The following is an 18,973-nucleotide window of genomic DNA, read 5'->3' on the forward strand; positions in this document are numbered from 1 at the left end:
CCAACCAACTGAGCCACCCAGGTGCCCCTATATAGTATTTTTATGTGGACTTTCGTTTCATACTTATGGGAAGAACATTAGATGTCATTAACATAACTGTTACAAGTGTGTACAATACAACCGATCCTCAACTTTTCAGTTTTTAAATATTCCTTTCAAAAAGGCTCAAAACACAAATGCATATAAAAAGCTCTAACAATAGATTAGTAGAATGGAAAAGAGAGTCATTTAATTGACTGCATATTTTGTCTTAACACAACTTAATAGTTCAATAACTTTTATGTAAATTGAATATTTTCAAGAAAATCTCAGATAGGAAAATGTATTTGTGACAGGATTAATTAGGGACTCTAGCTATATGGCTGGAATTCAAGGCACACCAACATATATGCTAGATATTTGCCATTCCGATTGATCCAATTCCTGCTGCAAAACGTCTAAGCTACTGGAGAAAAATGTTTTTCACAATTGCTTTAATTTTTATTAGCCTGATGAAAACTAAAATTCACACAATGTAGAAATTCATTTAGACATGCAATCTAAAAATCCAAACTAATTCACAATTAAAATGTGAAATGCAATTAATCTTCAATTGCTGTAAGCTCTATTTGAAAATAGAATGATTTTATATTTCTTCACTGAAGCTTTAAAAGCCAGTGGTGTCAGTTAACATATTTCTTTGATTGCAAATGCAGTTGATACATCTGTGTCAAGAGCAATAGTTATCTCCTATTGATTACAAAAACATTACATGTGGGTTATTTTACTACATGGAATTATTTTCCCAATCTTCATTAGAATGTTGTCACCATGGGTTTATCTTCTCTACTTTTGTGTTTGAAAATTTCAATAACAAATGTTTTTGGAGTTACCATTTACTAATTTTTAACTCTTTTCAAGCAAATATGAAATAAACTAATCTTATATTCTATTGTAACTATTTATTATTACCATCAATCAACTTTGCCTTGCTGCTACAATTAAAAGGCTTATACAGTAACAGTGTTTATAGGCTTCATATCCAGAAAAACACCCTACAAATATATGCTATGAACATGATGATAGATGCGTATAACAGGCATGAGTGTGTCTTCACAGTTTTTGGTTTGCTCAATCTGTGACTCCATCTTATATGACATACACATATATTTTACAGTACATTTAGTGTATTATATATAATAAATTACCTCCAAGTTTGGTGGCTTAAACAAGGTTTATCATCTCACAGTTTTTGTGAGTCAGGAATTGGGGGATAGTTGAGTGGTCTGGCTTACGGGATCTCATGAGGGTGCAGTCCAGATAATGGCCTTCGCCTACAGTCACCTGAAGGCTTGAGTGAGGCTGGAAGACCCACTTCTAGGGTGGCTGCCTCACATGGCTTTGGCAGGTCTCAATTCTTCGTAATGTGGGCTTCTCTGTAAGGCTGCTTTGGAATCTTCTCAACGTAGCTATTGGCTGTCCCTAAAGCAGTGATTCTCAACAGAGGGCAATTTTCCACCCAGTGGGTATCTGACAATGTCTGAGTCATTTTTGGCTGTTACACCCGGGGTGTGTGTTGGGAATGGTGGCAGTAGGGGCATCTAGTGGGTAGTGGGCCAGGGTTACTGCTACACATCCTTCACAACAAAGAATTATCTGGCCCAAAATGTCAATGGTGCTGAGTTTTAAAAACTTGCTCTAGAGCAAGTGATTTCAGAGAAACATTCAGAGAAAGAACAAGACAGGAGCCACATATCTTTTATGACCTATCCTCAGAAATCACACTCCATCATTACTACCAGATTCCGTATGTTAGAGAAGTGAGTCATTAGGTACAGCCTTCACTGAAGGTGAGGAATATTAGCTACACCTCTTTAAAGGAGAAGTATCAAAAAAACTTACGGCCATATTTTTAAATCATTACACTTAGCAATGGTTTTTTTCTTAACAAAATGCTAGAATTTTCAAGATATCTCACATTTGGGAGTATTATTTAAGAATCTTTTTTCTAAAAAAAAAAAAAAAGAATCTTTTTTTCTGCTCTAGAAAAATCACTGGAATTCCATTTAACAAAACTACTTTTGCTTCCCAGTGAATGGTCTCTGCAGTATTTTGATGACTTAATCTCAAAAAATTCCACTAAGCATAAACATATGCAGTCTGATACAGAGAAAAATAAACTAGTAGTAGTCAAAAGATTTGAGTTCTAGTTTTGGTTCCGGCACTTCCCTGTAGGTGATCTGGGGCAAAGCTTCTATAAGCCTGTTTCCAAATAAATACAATGAGGATGTCACCAGCTCTGCTTATCTCAATAATGCTGTTTTGAATCTCAAATAAGATAATAATGTGATAGCACTTTAAGAACTATAAAAGGCAGGTCGTTTTAAATGTTCTAAGTTGAAATAACATGCTATTATAAAATAGTTTCAAGATCAGCTTCTAGCATGGGGTTTATCACATAGGAGATTCTCACTACATATTTTTAGATCTCTTATTCTCAAATTGGAGGTTGAGTAAACCTCTGAAATAACAGTAAAATAGAGAAATTAAAATATAAATGAAGGACAAAATCCTTCATCATTTGTTATCATGCTATGGATAACTAAAATATAATTTCCAAAAGTTAAAATGTACATTATTCAGCAATTATTAGATAGGATCTAAGACTATAATCAGCAACATAATGTAGCCAAGACTTCAGATATTGAACTAGAAAAAAAAAATCCCTTTATTATTTGTTTCCAAATTCAAACTTTGAGGGAGAGTAGAAGCTCTAAGTGATCTGCGTATCCTCAGAATCTAGCCCAGTGTTTGGAATATAACACAAGATTAATTAATACATACCAAAACAGATAGTTCTTAACCTCAAGGAGTGGAGAAATCTAGTTGGAGAGTCAGAATAAACAGACAGTCACATAAACAAATCACTAAAGACTTTTAAAAGCAACACATTTGTTTCCTCTAATCCATTCTATACACTCCAGTCAGATCAGTTTTAAAATACTTTTGCGGGGGATCCCTGGGTGGCGCAGCGGTTTAGCGCCTGCCTTTGACCCAGGGCGCGATCCTGGAGACCCTGGATTGAGTCCCACGTCGGGCTTTCTGTATGATGCCTGCTTCTCCCTCTGCCTCTCTCTCTCTCTCTCTCTGTCTCTATGAATAAATAAATAAAATCTTTAAAAAAATAATAAATAAAATAAAATACTTTTCCTCAATACTTTACAACCTCAAGAAACAGCTTTCCATGGCCTAGAAAAATGCAATGCCTTAGCCCTACTCCAGACCTAGTCCTTCCTTTCTGGGTGTATTTAAAAACACCACAACTGATTCTGAAGAACAACCAGAATGAGAACCACAACTGGGTTCATGCTACCTGAGATATTCTTGCTGTCAGGCCAATCCACCTCACAACTAATTCTCTTGGTTGTGTTTTCTCCTGTTACCTAAAAATGTTTCCTTCTCTCCAATTATTCTTTCAAAATAGACTTCTAATCCTTTTTCTTCCATGATACCATTTTAACTACTATAGCCCACAATGCCTCCACATGTCTATACACATCAATACCTTTTTATATAAACAGTTCACTTATTTTTTCTTTTTCTTTTTTTCTTTTTCTCTCTTTCTCTCTTTCTTTCATTAGTAGGCTCCATGGAGCCCAATGTAGGGCTTGAACTCATGACCCTGAGATTAAGACCTGAGCTGAAAAAAAAAAAAAAAAAAAAAAGACCTGAGCTGAAATCAAAAGCTGGACGCTTAACCAAATGGGCCACCCAAGTGCCCCTTATGTCTATTTCTTTTAATACTGATGGCATTTAACAATGACAGATAACCAACAGATTTTCTTCACTACAGTATATTTCAAACATAAGCAAATAGATATACACATACATTTCAAACTTTCAAAATCACGTTGCCTTAATACCTAAAGAAATCTTCAGGTAATTCACTCATCCCAAAAAAAAAAAAAAAAAAAATTCACTCATCCCCTGATTGTAATTTTCATGACCACTGTCATTCATCAGTGCTAATGAAAGCTTTCTTTAAATATCACACCACTACATCTCTAAGGCTGAATCATACAAGTTTATAAGATCAATCTATTTCTAGAGTAGTTAGTGCTACATCTGAGATCATCCTCAAACAATTGAGGAAAAGTATGAAATGTTACATTTCAATAGACTTGAAATCCAAAGGGCTAGATATTCTTGAGATAAGGTTTGGAAGGACAAATTTGGAAACACAATGTATGAATGAAGCCACTGTTAAGACTATATCATATGATGAACTGAAAAAGAATATGCACACAGACAGGGCACATGGGTGGCACGGTTGGTTAAGTGTCTAACTCATGGTTTCAGCTCAGGTAATGATCTCAGGGTCCTGGGATCGAGCCCTGCATCAGGCGCTGTACTCAGCATGGAGTCTGCCTGAGATTCTCTCTCTCCCTCTGCCCCTGCTGTCTCTCTCTCGAAAATATATAAAATCAACAAAGAAAAGAAGAAGAAGAAGAACAACAACAACAACAACAACCACCACAGAAAGTATAGATTTTCTATCTTTTTGGCGGTGGAAGGTTCAAGTTATCCTATCTAGTTTTTCCTCAGGGCCAATCAATCCAAATATATATAAGACTATATAAGTAGTTCTCAACAAGGGTGATTTTGTCCCCAGGGGCATATGGCAACGTCTAGAAACATTTTTGGTTGTCACAACTGGGGTTTCTACTGGCATCTTGCAAGTAGGGTACAGGATACTGCTAAATATCCTACAATGCACAAGACAGCAAGCTCCCCACAACAACAACAACAAAAAAAATCATCCCACCCAAAATGTCAATAGGTTGAGTAACCCTAGGTTATATTTGAAAATGTAAACACAGCTTGATAGATATTCATAATACGGTTTTCTTAATTTGCTGTTTTCCCATTTTGCCCCCTTTAGCATTTACATCATTTAACTTACTCAGATTGCTAATTTCAAAGCAGATCATTCAAAGCATAGGGCACTTAGCACACTAAACTAGGAACAGAAAACGAAGCAAGACAAACTTATAATATCCAAATGAGAAAATTATTAGAAATTTATCAATATAAGATGCTAACATCAATACTTCAATTTAATATGAAAATCATTACGGAGCTGAGTTTTATTATACCAAATGAGGAAGATAACTAAGATTTTCCCAGCATTTGGTAGCCTGGAGAAGAAAATGTAAATAGAAACTTATTATGCAAAAGTCTAAATTCAAGAAAGCACAAGCTACCTAAAGCCCTAGATGGATTTGACAGAAGAGGGGGGAAAAAAAGAAATATCTCTTGGGGATATTGAGAATAAAGCAATTATTTCTGGGAATAAAGTTATATCTACTACAAGGATGAGGAAATAACAAGAATTCAGTAACACTTGCATAAACCAGACACTTCAAGCCAAGTGTCACAGGACACACATGATTAAGGGCACTTAATGTGTAAGTGAAGACTATCACAGCAGAGACACCACCCCAAGTGGAAGACAGGGCTGGATTAGGGACCCTTGCCCTCACAGCTCCCTGCTTCCCCTAACACACCAGCCTCCCTGAGCCCTGGGCAGATCAAAAGAAGAAGTTCTGACCTGTTGTGGGCACATGGTAATGTCATCACTTTCTAGATCTGAATCATCAGATGGAAAGGTTTCTCTGACACAGATTTCCAACACATATCCTTGCATAAGGTTGCCCTAGATATAAAAAGCGACCAGTATGTCGACAGAGTCAAAGGAGACAAAAAAATCTAAAAGAAAATTTCAAAGGAAGCATTAGAAACATAAAGGTAGAACTAAAATGGCAAGTTAAGTGAAAGAAGGCAGAAAAGAAAAGCTATAGAGGACCTCCCTCCAAAGCGATCTCTGAGAAATCAATGTAACATGTCCCTTCTAGACTGGTATTTTTCAAAAGCAGTCTGCTTTTTTTGTTTTTTGTTTTTTTATTTTTATAAACATAACATCTAGTACAGTGCTTAATATGGCAATACCGAATTAATGAATATAAGAAAACAAAAGGGATAAGTGGTATGTTTTTTGCTTTTTTTTGGGGGGGAGCATGGTTGTGTTGCGTGATACCCCCACTCCGGAGCATAAGCTTAGAAAAGGAACGAATGCATACCTGTGGGTAGACTGACAGTAAGATACACATATTCACATACCTTCCTTCATGTCACAGGCACAGTGACAATACCACCAAGGCCTAGAGGTTTTGAGGAAAACAAGGAAATCTGTAACAACATCATTCAAAGTAACAGGAGCCAATGTGTTCAGGGTCTGAAGTTACTCAGACAGCAGCTAGACAAAATAAACATTTGTTCTATTACCTTTTTGTTATGTTGCCATGGGAATCTGTGTTTAGGAACACTTATTTTCCCCAACTAGATGATAGAGCAGTAAAAGGGGGGAGAGCTTCCATGAAAGAGGAGAGAAGCCTGTATCTATAAAGGCAGGGAGGACAATAAACCCTATGGGTATTTATAGGGTCACATATGTGTATAATCGTTCAATCTGTAAGACTTATTCAAGTTAACAGAGAAGTCCCTGAGGCTTCACAGCCAAAACATTAGTAACAGATAACAATAATCAGACCTCTACTAAAATTATTATAAGGGGGGAAGGTAAAGGAATGTAAAGCAGATACACAGCCAAATAAAATAGAAAATAAATGAGATCTTAAATGTTGAAGGAAGGTAAAAATGTCTTTTAAAATATGATCCAATCATTAGAAAAAAACCTAGAAGCCCAAAAAAAGTTAGAAAACATTCAACCTGTCAGCAGGCTAATCTTTTGTCAGCAGAAGTCTAGAGCTAATCTCTTTGCTCCCTTCCTTTTGGCAACAGAAACCTGAAAAACTAAAGTAAGCCCATGTTATTTAAAGAGCTAGACTGGAATACCCTGATTTCTAGGGCCCTACAAAAGTACCAGCTCTGGTACTTTGAGTCTTCTGGAAGGAGAATTGTGTGCATGGGTTTGGGGCTGTGCACCAATTCATGGGACTCTCCCATTCTACCCTAAACTACAATTAGCACCTCTAATGGGTAGGGAATAGAATGAAAAAATAGAGACCCCAGAGCAGAGTGATCTGTTAAAACATAAATTAGATCATGTCTCTCCTCTGGTCAGAACCCTCCGTTGGCTTCCCCTCTCATGCAGAGTAAAAGGCACAGTTCTTATAAAGGCAAGTAAGGCCCTTCATTGACCTCTGCACATCTGCAGCCCCTCCACCCTCTTCTACTACTACTTGGCCCCTGGATCACTCAGTGCTAGCCAGACTGGTCTCCTAGCTATTCCAGCGAAAGAGGCCTTTGCCTCAGGGCCTTTGTACTTCCTGATCCCTCAGCCTGGAATGTTCGTCCCTCCCCACCCAGGTCCAATTAGTGTTCTACATCACCTCCTGCTGGTCTTTGCTCAGCTGTCACTTCATCATTGAGGCCTACCCTGACTACCCTACTTAAAAGTGCAACACAGCCATCCCAGGATTCCCTCTCCTTTCCTTGCTTCATTTTCCCCATAGCACCAATCATCTGACATACTATAAATTTTTATTTGTTATCTATTTCTACTTTTATCCCCCTTAAAATATAGTTTCTTATAGGCAGAAACTTTTGTCTCTTTGTTCATACACCATCTCCAACACCTGAAGAATGACTCATACATAGTAGGTCCTCAAAGTATCAGTATAATACACAGTCCTGTCCTCAAAGACAATAGCATGAGCCTAACATTCTCTCCCTTTGCTTCCACATTACTTACAATCCTTTATTTTTTTTTTTTAAGATTTTATTTATTTATTCATGAGAGACAGAGAGAGAAAGAGGCAGAGACACAGGCAGAGGGAGAAACAGGCTCCATGCAGGGAGCCCGACGTGGGATTTGATCCCAGGACTCCAGGATCATGCCCTGGGCCCAAGGCAGGCGCCAAACCGCTGAGCCACCCAGGGATCCCTACTTACAATACTTTAAAGTTCAGATAATGGTGTTAAAATCTAGCCATTTGGGATCCCTGGGTGGCGCAGCGGTTTGGCGCCTGCCTTTGGCCCAGGGCGCGATCCTGGAGACCTGGGATCGAATCCCACGTCGGGCTCCCGGTGCATGGAGCCTGCTTCTCTCTCTGCCTGTGTCTCTGCCTCTCTCTCTCTCTCTCTGTGACTATCATAAATAAATTAAAAAAAATAAAAATAAAAAATAAAAATAAATAAAATAAAATCTAGCCATTTGTCCCAAACCAAAACTTAGCGGTCATCCTAGATTCCTCTCTTTTGTGTACTTTCTCCCCTGACCTTCAGTCTAGGAGCCAAGATGTCAGAATATGGGACCTATTTATCAAAAGTGCAGAATTTATAGACCATGATTTTCCTCTTTCCTGGAATAAACTCTTAACAGGCTGAAATGCTGGAAAAGTGGTTCATTTTATAAATCTTTAACACACATGCACTTAATTTATGCACACCCTGTGCAAAGACAAACTTCTAAATACTGACAGCTTTATTTACATAAACATTTCAAGTTTAAAGAGTTCTTTTTTTTTTTTTTTCTTCTGTGCATTGACTTCTAAGTACATAGCGACCATGAGACAAAATCCCTAGGTTCTGAAGTCAGGGAAACCCACTTTACAATGAAGTTTTTATTAAACATTACAGTACTGATACCTCCTGGATAGGAACAAATCAATATCGAATTTCACAGTAAAGAGCAAAAATCTAATGTATTTTTCAAAGGCCTGGAGAGGCAGTTATTTTCATTAATATCCTATACTTACATAATGCAAACATGTATAGATAGTCCCAACTCTACTAAATGCAGATTAAAGAATTTCAAACCACCAGGATTCACAAATTCAGGAATTAAGTATTTGTACTTCCTAATAATTACTTGGGAAAAGAATCTGATCTGCGCAATGAGTTCATTTTTTGGTCTATCAATTCTGAGGAAGAGGTGTGACTTTAATAAGTTACGTCATTACCCCACAGATAAGCTAGGCAATGACACTAGTGGGATTGGTTCTGTACAGTCACAGCTCTATTGCAAGTGACCCAGCAACCTCTTTCTTCACAAAAAGTGGGAGAAGGAACAAACAGTACAAAAGAAGGCACTATCACACAAACTCAGCAGCCTATAGGTAGAGAAAAGATGACTTGTAAAGTGTTGAAAACCTAAAACCAAATCCAGAGTACCACTGACGAATAAGCCATTCTTTCAATGAATGAGTCCAGTTCTTCACCTATATAACTGGGTTAATAAGAGAGTCAGTGAAGACTGAATGATAATGCTTTCAATGAAAATATTTTATAGTATAAAATCCCATAAAAATGCCAATTTATACTAAACTGAGAGTGATCTAGCCCAGTGAATTCCTCTACCTTTGAATTCAAAGCCTCAAGGGCTCAGCGCCATCTGCACCATTGCCCATGAAAGGCAAAGTCAAACACACACATCATCTCTGAGGCTGAGTTAGAGAGAAATCAAAAACAGAGTACTCTTCAATATCAAGAAATTAAGTTGGCAGAACTGAAAAGCCAGAGGTTCAGGATACCCTCATTTTAAAATGGGAGCCAGAGAAAAGCATCAGAATCCATCAAAATGGGATTCAATTAGAAAAATTACTTTATAACAAATTTGACTGAATTATTTTTTTTAATTCTTTATGTTTATATATCAATAACATAAATATTTGCAATTATCTTTAAATATCTATTTGTTGTTGGTACTGGCAACATGCAGTGAACCATCTTGCTTTCGGTTACAAAGAAAAGCAAATGGGAAGAAAGTTCAGTAAGGGCCTACTATCGTCACCAGAAAAGTAAAGGGCAGGCCCCTCTTACTGATTAGGAGTCAAGAAAGTCATCTTTGCATAGTCAATAATGATGTATTTTCATTTATCTGTGCCCTGGCTCATCCTAAAAGAAAAGAATAAAAGATTTAAAACAGTGAATGGCTATTAACACTAAACCTTAGCTTTGTTTATTATATTCATGTATATACAGTCTTATTCCACAGAGCATTTAGGAAGCTGGATTTGATTTCTTAGTAAGTTTTGCCATCCTCTCACTAAAAAATCTTGCATAGGCTAAATACACTCGTGATAAATATAAACTACACAGTAAAATGCCTAGAACAGTAAGCAATCCATAAAATGTAGTTTTTTTATTCACATTAGACTTAGCTTGACGAGGGAATGGATTATCTCACTGTCTTGCTCAGCACTCTATCTCATGAAACCTAGCCCATTATCTAGTCCGTAGCTGGTATTCAGTGTTGTTGAATCAACAAAGGACTATGACTTAAGAGTATTTTTTATTTTATGGCTACCTATTTTATGGCTACCAGGGCCCCACCTCCTCTAATCAACAGCAAGGGTCTGGAAAAACCATACCCAGAGGAAAGGCATTTAAGTTCCTGTTTATATTTCCTTAAACTCACCACAAAGAGTCCCTCCTTCTGTCCCAAAACCAGAAAATCAATGCTTTGCAACAAAGTATTCTTAAACAATTTTGCTTCATTTCCCCTCACAGACAATGCAACAAAGTTCCTTAAAACTGCAAGACTTATTTAGTTCCCTTTACCTTTTAAAAAGGAAAGGTATATTATAAAACCTTATCAATTTTTTAAAAAATTGAAAAATTAAAAAAATAAAACCTTATCAATTTTCAATTTCTAGTCTGATTCCTTGATCTTGGATTCATAGCATACAGGCTGCTGCTTGCCTTTTTACTGTAGACTTAGTGAAAATTAAAATGAGAAAATAGGCTTAACATAAAAAACTTTTAATATACATCAAAGTATATCACACTTAGGAGCAATCAAATTAGGAAACTGACAGATATTTGCGTGAGGTTGCATTCCTTAAAATGCTTTCAGAGATTCTTTTTCGGAACAGACTTCAGATCCAGTTCTACAAGTCACACAAGAAATTCTGTCATTACTTTATAGTTATAACTCCTATTTGACCTAAAACAAGACCAACCTGAATGCCTAATCTTTCTCGCCAGACTTGAGTACAAATTCTCTAAATTATTTGAATTCAGCTTGATTTTCTTATTCCCTAAAATCAAATCTGTTCTTAAAGGATGATGGCAGTGAAAAATAACACAGGCTCCAGAATGCTGTAAGAGAAATTAAAAAAAAAAAAAAAAAAAAAAAAAGTTTGCTGCAACACCCAAAACACTGCTAAGAATCTGAAAGAACTGAAAGAATAACTTCAAATAATTCTGAATGAGATGCCACTTACTTATGTATATCTAAATTCTGATATTTTCAATCCAAAATCAATTACATTTGCCATAGTCAACTGACACACATAAGATGCATTCTCTTCCACCAATATACCATATGTCACACTTTAAATCCCTCAACAGAAATACTACTAAAAACAAATGAATGGGCTCTGCCTCCTTGTAAAGACACATAAGAAACTTAACAGGGGCTGTCTCAGAGGAAAGGAATAGCACAGTTGGAGAACAAGAAAGGAAAGGATACCTTTCGTTAAATATCCTTTTCGCCTTTTGAATTTTATACAATGTGTATATAATTCTATACATATTTTTTAAAATATGTTTAACAAAATCACTTCCAAGTGTCAGATATTTCTGGCTTCTGTAAGCCAAAAAAGTATAGTACTAAGGAAATGTAAAGGTCATTTTTATGATACTTCACTCTAAATCTGAATCTGCAGTTCCAGGACAGAGCTATTCATACCAACAGTAGGAAGACCTTGCAAGCAGTTGTTTTCAGGTCCACTAAACTCCCCATAGTTGAGCTATTCTGCTGTATCATTTCATTAAAGTTTAAACATCATTGGAAACAGAAACTTGGTACTACGAAAATTAATGTCAATTATGACATAACAGAATGAAAAAGAGTGGTAAAATAATAAGCTATTAAAGGAGCCATGATCCAAATATATCTCTGAAAATTTGCAAATCAATCACACATATAGATGGATACAGTAAAATGTTGCAAATTCCCTTAAAACGTAAACTGCCATATTATAAAAATGAGGAAAAGATGTCAAGCACGGGACCATCAGCAAGATGAACTCACGCAGCTTGAACTAGAAAATGCAATATGATCTGTTGCTTGACACAATTGCACAATCTCAATTACCCAGAAGATTCTAGCAAACAGGAAATTCATGATGTGACTTTAAGAAACACAAGAATTATAAAGATTAACACATCCAAAAGTCTGGAATTCGTTTCCCTCACCCCCACCCCCACCCTCCCAAAATCTTATGGAGCCCTTTTCAAATGATTCACATGAATACAGGAATTAGTTTCAGATCAGCAGCTCTCAAGTTACAGTAACTCTAAAATATGGTGTGTAATACCTAAACTAGTGAAATATTTTAGATCCAAGAATTTTATTGGATCGATTTAATTTAAAACACAGTGTGAATTAAAGCTGAGAAGTGTCTCTCCCTTCCTTTGCTATATATTCCCTATCCTTATGAAAACCATCGTGTACCTCAGGCTACAAATGTAGATCAGTTCCCTGCGAACTCTCTAAAGAAGTTTAAAAACACAATATTCACAAGATGTACTGCAATTAAGAAATACTTACAATACCTCCCCAGATTGCTCATGATTCTTTGATCTTGAGCGCGTCCAACGGATCTGAATCTCACTTGCTCCAAGTGAAAAAACTGTTTTTGCCAAACAATACTTAAATGAGCAGTGGTATGTGACTAATCAGTGAAGCCGCCAGTTTCTCAAGCTGCAGTGTTCTTGCAGGCACTACCACCCACCCCCACTCAGCGAAAAGGAAATACGCTTTCAACAGAATCGGAAACACACAACTCAAGCTGGCACTAGGCTGGCCGAGATAAAGTCGGTATTTTCGGTTCTTTGGGTCGCTGCTAATGCAAGTGCGAATTCGAAAAGAATGCCTCTCGAAATGAGATTTCGAAAGAGGTCTGCAAAAAAAAAAAAAAAAAAAAGCCAGGGCAGAAAGCCCTTGGTCGTCAGTTTTGTTCCGACGCTCGCAGTCTCCCGTAGAGCTTGGCCCTTCTGCTTCTCCCTGCAGCCCCCCCGGGCTTGTCTGCTTGGAGGGCAGGCTCCCGCGCGCCCAGAGTGGCTGCACCTCCGGAGAGGCTCCTTCGGCTCGAGGCTGGCAGGGAGACACCCCCCACCCCCGGAGAGACGCCCCGGCCTCTGTGCCAGCCCCCCTCCCCCGAGCAGCCACCCCCCCAGAAGGGCTTGCGCAGGGTGCGAGGCAGGGCCGAGCTCCAGCACCACCGCCCACCGTGGACCTGCATCCTGCACACAGCCGACCGCCTCCCTGGGGGTGCAGAGTGAGGGGTGCAAGGGGGTCCCGGGCGTGCAGCACAGGGGTCGAATGGGCAACGATGCCCTCCCCCAGAGAAAATTCCTACCGCTTGGTGCATCGCTGAGCTGTGTGGGCAGGCCTGGCTCTGGGGTGCTGAGGCCACCAAGCCCGCCGCAGACCCAAGCCCGGTGACACTCACCACACGGAGCCGTAGGCGCCGGAGCCCACCGGGGACAGGTTCTGGTAACGCTCGGGCACCTCCCAGATTGTCTTATTCAGCTCCTGCCGGTAGAACGTGGGCCTCTCCTGAGACATCTTCCAGCGGCGGCCGCGGGGCTAGGAGGTGGCCCTGAGGGGCCCCGCCTGCGCCCGCACCCGCACCCGCTCCCGCTCCCGCTCCCGGGCCCTCGTTGCCCGCCGGGCCGGGCGGGGACCCGGAGCTGGCAGTCGGCGCAGGTGCGGCAGACGCGACCCCGCCGACTCCCGCGCGCGCGGCCCCTGTCAGCCGCAGCTGCCGGGCGAGCCCGGTGAAGGGCAGGGGCAGGCTGCGGGGCTCAGGGCTGCGCCCACCACGCTCTCCCTGCACCCTCTCCCCGACCAGGCCGACCCCGGGCTGCGCCGCGGAACTGCGGCTCCAGCTGCAGCGCCCGCTCAAGTTCCAGTGATCGCCGTTCCAGAGCCAGCGAACAGGAGTCGCTAGCCGTACTCTCGCGAGACCAGCTCCCGGGACTCTCCGCGAGCCGAGATTTTACCCAATATGGAACCTGCCCACGGGAGGGGGTGGACTACCGGAGAGGATGGGAGGAGCACTTCTCGCGAGAAAAGGGCAACAGCTGGAGACCAGAGGCAGGAACTCTCGGGGACTGCTCTTAAGGGCGCGAAGGCGGACCCGGGAAAGGGAGGGACAGGCAGGCAACGTATGCCGCGTGCGCCCCACCGTGGTCGGCGGGGCAAACGCCCGGCTCCGTGGCGGGAGGCGACGGCGACTAATAGGGTGTCGGGAAAAGAGCCAAAAGATCTTTGAACTGCCGGTAGTCACCAGCAGCCGAGCATCTGCTCAGCAGAACCTCCAACTTCCAAGAAATACTTACATTTGGAAAAGGAAGGTTCCAGCCAGAAAGCCGTTATTCCATGTTCGGGGACATACGGCTTAATCTTCGGAACTGTGACGGACCCTATCCCGAAAGCAAGTATTAGCTCTACGTTAAGTCTGAGGTTTTCCACCCAAACTCTCCTAACGGTCTTTAAACGTTTATGTGCAGAAGAACACTTGGAGTGTTAAAAAAAAAAAAAAAAGCCAAGTCCCAGGACCCACAGGGAGTCTAAGTGGATAGGTCGGTGATAGGCGCCAAGAACGCGCATTTTTATAATATGCTCCAGGCAGTTCTGATTCAGGAAAGTCTCCCGCATCCCCCTTGGAGAAGGATTTTTGAAAAGAGTACTTCTGAGGGTTTGAAACTGAATCCTGCTCTGAAGCTTGATTCTTGCCTCAGGTTAAGGAGAGCAAGGCAGAGGGTGTCCTATTAGGCAAGTCTATTGACCTCTCTTAGACTCTAGTTCCAGCTTCTGCAAAAGTAATTCCTGCCTTACATCCGCGCCTAATAGGGTTACCTGTAAAGCTGAACAAGATAGTAAGTGTGAGTGAGCAAGATACTATATAACCATGCCTACAGCCACTGTAACCAACTTATTCCTTTGTTAAAGTTTGTTACAATGTCTCTTAGAAGTAACTGGGTCCAAGCCAGGACACCTCTCAACCCTTCCCGTGATTATTCTCTTTCGTGTCGTGCATCCTTTAGAATGCTCAGATTTTGCATATCTTGTCCCAGCACCTAGCACAGTGCCTAGAATATAATAGGTACCCCATAAATATTTATTGAACAAATTATGAATAATGACCATGATCTCAACTTAGGAGAGAGTGCAGGATCCTCAGTTCTCCTCAAGGAAAAACAAAAATAAAAACCAGAGTCATGGGTCATTCCTGGAAAGCTTTTCTTGGAGGATCCGATGTGGCTTAGTCTGGATTCTCTCGCCTATGAAGACATGCTGCTTGAAAATGTTCCAAGGCTACCTGCAGTTTAGGGAGCCCTCCAAGAAGTAATGAAGGTTGAAGGAAGAGGCGAGAAGCAAAAATGTGATTGGAAAGAAATGGCGGGTGGGAGTGGGCAATCAAGGTGATGAGTGGATGGATACAAGGGAGGAAACTCGGCAGTAGGAATGAACCTAAGGAATTCATGATTATCCACCAAATTGGGATAGTGAAGTGGGAGTGACTGAAAGGGTAAAAATGAACTAAACAGTACATTCAGTCACTCTTTCAACAAACATGTACCGAATGCCTACTCTGTGCCAGCCACTTCTGATTGACAAAAGGCAATTTAAAAATAGACACAGTTGGGCAGCCAGGGTGGCTCAGCGGTTTAGAGCCGCCTTCAGCCCAGGGCGTGGTCCTGGAGACGCGGGATCGAGTCCCACGTCCGGCTCCCTGCATGGAGCCTGCTTCTCCCTCTGCCTGTGTCTCTGCCTCTCTCTCTCTCTCTCTCTCTCATGAATAAATAAAACCTTTAAAAAAAATAGACACAGTTGCTGCCTACATGGAATTTACAACTGACTGAGCGCTTACTATATCTACCACATTGTTTAGGCACTGATAATACAGCCATTAGAAAAATCCCTGCCAATAAATAAATAAATAAATAAATAAATAAATAAAAAAGAAAAATCCCCGCCTTATGGGGGGCGATGGGTGACAATCTACAAAAAAGGAACGAATAGGTAAAGTGAATGTGTTAGATTTTAACCCAGTAATCGAGCAAGTGTAAAACTGCAGCTGGGCCAAGCAGGAATCCAGGGCGTAGTCACATAGTGACAGGGACTGAGTAAACTTCCAAAGGTTAAAGGGCGGGGCGCTGGGGGAGCCCAGCGAGAGACCCGGGCAGAAGACTGTCCTTCGGTGGGAGGAGCCGGGCTTGGGGGGCAGAGAGCGAGGGTTGCAGACTTGAGTGACCTTCCAGCTTCCAGGTGCTCCTGCGTCTTCCGACCTGACAAAGCCGTAGGGTGCTTTCAGTGAATCGCTGTGCGTGAAGTGCAGGGCGCGAGGCCTGGCATTAAGAAGGCCCCCCAGGGATCCCTAGGTGGCGCAGCGGTTTGGCGCCTGCCTTCGGCCTAGGGCGCGATCCTGGAGACCCGGGATCGAATCCCACATCGGGCTCCCAGTGCATGGAGCCTGCTTCTCCCTCTGCCTGTGTCTCTGCCTCTCTCTCTCTCTCTCTGTGACTATCATAAATAAATAAAAATTAAAAAATAAAAATAAATAAATAAAAAAAAAGAAGGCCCCCCAGTCAAGAGTAGTCAAACCCCAAAGCAAGTGGAGGCCTGGGTGGCACAGGTTAAGGGGCCTCCCCACCCCCACCCCGGGCCCCACCGCAGGTGCGGGTGCTCGCGTCCCCCGCCCGCCGGAACGCCCGCGGGTTCGGGCGCAACGGCTCGGGAACCGCCGGCGGCCGCGTCCACAGCGCCGCCAGCCCGGCCGGAGCAGCGTGGGACCCCGGCGCTGGGACCCCGGCGCTGGCACTCGCGCCCCCGCCGGGCCCCGGTGGAGCCGCGGCCGCAGGTTAGAGCGGGGCGTCGGTCGCCCGCCAGCCCAGGCGCTTCGAGAGCGCTCGATGTGTGTGAAATGAATGAATGACCCTAGTCCGGGGAAAGCTCATTTCTCGGGGGCATCGTCTCTACTAGTCAAAGGACTAGAGGCAATGCTTGCGGTTTGCAACCGAATCCTTTCAGACGCATTGGTCTGCATTGTACTGGGGCTGCAGCCCGAGCCTCTCCTTACCACCCTGCCGTCTCCTCCTGAAGCCCGACTGCCCAGGCCCGCCTCCTACTTCCAGACCTCACTGCTCTGTTCATTTTCTTCCCTCGGATTGAGCCTCCCACTCCCACCTGCCTTGGCTCCTATCTCTTCCTCTTGACTCCTATCAATGTATCAGTGGCCCCCTTGGAAGCCTTTCCAACATCCCTACCCCAGAAATGAGTTTATCTCCAACACACCCCACTGATAATAGTCTCACCAAGTCGCATTAAAAGTAGTTGTTTATGTGTCTGATGGTCAGCTCCTTGGGGGCTGTCAACTTATTATTCATCCCCAGCCACCAGATAGAGAGACTGAAGGATATTTGAAAGCAATGCACCTCGCTTGTGCCTTTGCTGGATTCCAAATACGTTCCCTATAAGAACATGAGGTGGTAACAGGCAAATGGCTGTTGTTTCTGATGGAATTACAAATGCTTATTTGAAATTTTGGAAGCGAATTTTACCTTACCATGATTGCAGAGGATAGAGGAAAGATGATGATATGAGGGAAAAGATGTTATTGCAACTAAACTGAGGTTCAGGATTTCATATCTATCAGGTCAATAATCAGAAAATTGGGTTCTGATTAAGTGTTTTATTCTTGGCTTTTTAAGATACTTTTAACACATTATGTAAATGAATAGAGGGATGGCTAGATAAGCATGGATAGTGTGGGGGATAGTGTGCCTGTTTTAAACAATGCCACCAAATTTAGCACAGAAAGACTGACCAAGTAAAGATAATTGGCTACATTTACAGTGGTCCTCATATTTTACTGCCAGAATCACCAGGAGGGCTTTTTAAACCAACTGCTGGCCCATCCTCAGAGTCTCTGATAAATTAGGTCTTGCTAGGTGGGGCCTGAGAATCTGAATTTCTAACATGTTCCCAGATGATGCTGATGCTATTTGCATGGGCACCAAGTGTGGACTACAAAGATTAAAATAATTTGTTAGTAGTGAAGCCTGATGCCCAAAATCACATTTGTAGAATATGAAAATGAAATCTTAAAAACTTCAGACCCACCGAAATATTTTGTAATGTCAGGAAGCATCAGAGAATTGTTTTATTTTACGTTGTGTTGTTTTATTGTAAGAGATAGAGAGTACACTCACACCGGACAGATAGGGTCAGAGGAGGAATCTCAAGCAGGCTTCATGCCCAGCAGGAGCCCAACAGGTGGAGCTGAAATCAAGAGTCAGAGTCTTAACCAACTGAGCTACCCAGGGGCCCCCAGGGAATTGTTTTCTAAGTGGACACTTACCTTCAAGATTTTAGGTAGAGCTTAGCATGTTGTTGATCATGCTATATACAGAGGCCCATCACACTGATACCTTCAGGAGTCAGTAACAGACACCCCCTCGAATTGTGTCTCAGCCAAAAGGTCATTATCCCGTCAGTGTAGTTTGATAACTTTTTCTAAAATGCACTGCCTTCTCCACACCAAACTGCATCTGCCTCCTGTAAATAGGAGTTTCCTATCATACTTTGTCACAAGTGCCCTGCTAGTAAATGAAAATGAAGCATTAGGGATTCTAGGAAATCCACAAAGACATAATGGAACTGGACAAACTCCAGAAATGACATACTCCAGACAATAACCACCACCACCACCACAACAAAAAAAAACAACCCATAAGGAAATCATGTGTTTTACCTCGCTGCCTTTAGCCAGTCATGTGATGAACCCTGTAAGACAGCTTTCCTGCTGCCCCAGCTCTGCTAACCATCCTCACTGAGGTTCCTCCTACGAGTTATAACTTGATTACTTTTGCCCTAAACTATAGTAATAGTAGTGGCCTCCAATTAGACTTTTTGCTTCAGTCTCTCCTGTCCGATAGAACTTTTCTGTGATAG

General features: G+C 41.7%; 2 protein-coding genes across 9 annotated transcripts in view; one reads left to right on the forward strand and one right to left on the reverse strand.

Annotated features, from left to right (window-relative positions):
- MAPK14 (mitogen-activated protein kinase 14) overlaps positions 1–13,706 on the reverse strand; it is a 76,059-nt gene extending 62,353 nt beyond the window's left edge. Inside the window, exon 1 of one of the 2 annotated variants that reach the window (XM_072833285.1) lies at positions 13,464–13,706. In XM_072833285.1, coding sequence (XP_072689386.1) covers positions 13,464–13,579 — 116 coding nt within the window. In that variant the 5' untranslated portion in view covers positions 13,580–13,706. The remainder of the gene's footprint in view (positions 1–13,463) is intronic. The other variant, XM_072833284.1, reaches the window with a different exon arrangement.
- Positions 13,707–14,221: 515 nt separating this feature from the next.
- Positions 14,222–18,973, forward strand: part of SLC26A8 (solute carrier family 26 member 8) — an 84,636-nt gene continuing 79,884 nt past the window's right edge. For 3 of the 7 annotated variants that reach the window (XM_072833277.1, XM_072833279.1, XM_072833282.1), the window contains exon 1: positions 14,227–14,450. In XM_072833277.1, the coding sequence (XP_072689378.1) occupies positions 14,396–14,450 (55 nt within the window). In that variant the 5' untranslated portion in view covers positions 14,227–14,395. Of the gene's footprint in view, positions 14,451–16,748; positions 16,881–18,973 lie in introns of those variants that run through there. The other 4 variants (XM_072833280.1, XM_072833281.1, XM_072833283.1 and 1 more) reach the window with 3 other exon arrangements.

Source organism: Canis lupus, chromosome 7 (genome assembly GCF_048164855.1).
Source record: "Canis lupus baileyi chromosome 7, mCanLup2.hap1, whole genome shotgun sequence".
NCBI lineage: Eukaryota > Metazoa > Chordata > Mammalia > Carnivora > Canidae > Canis > Canis lupus.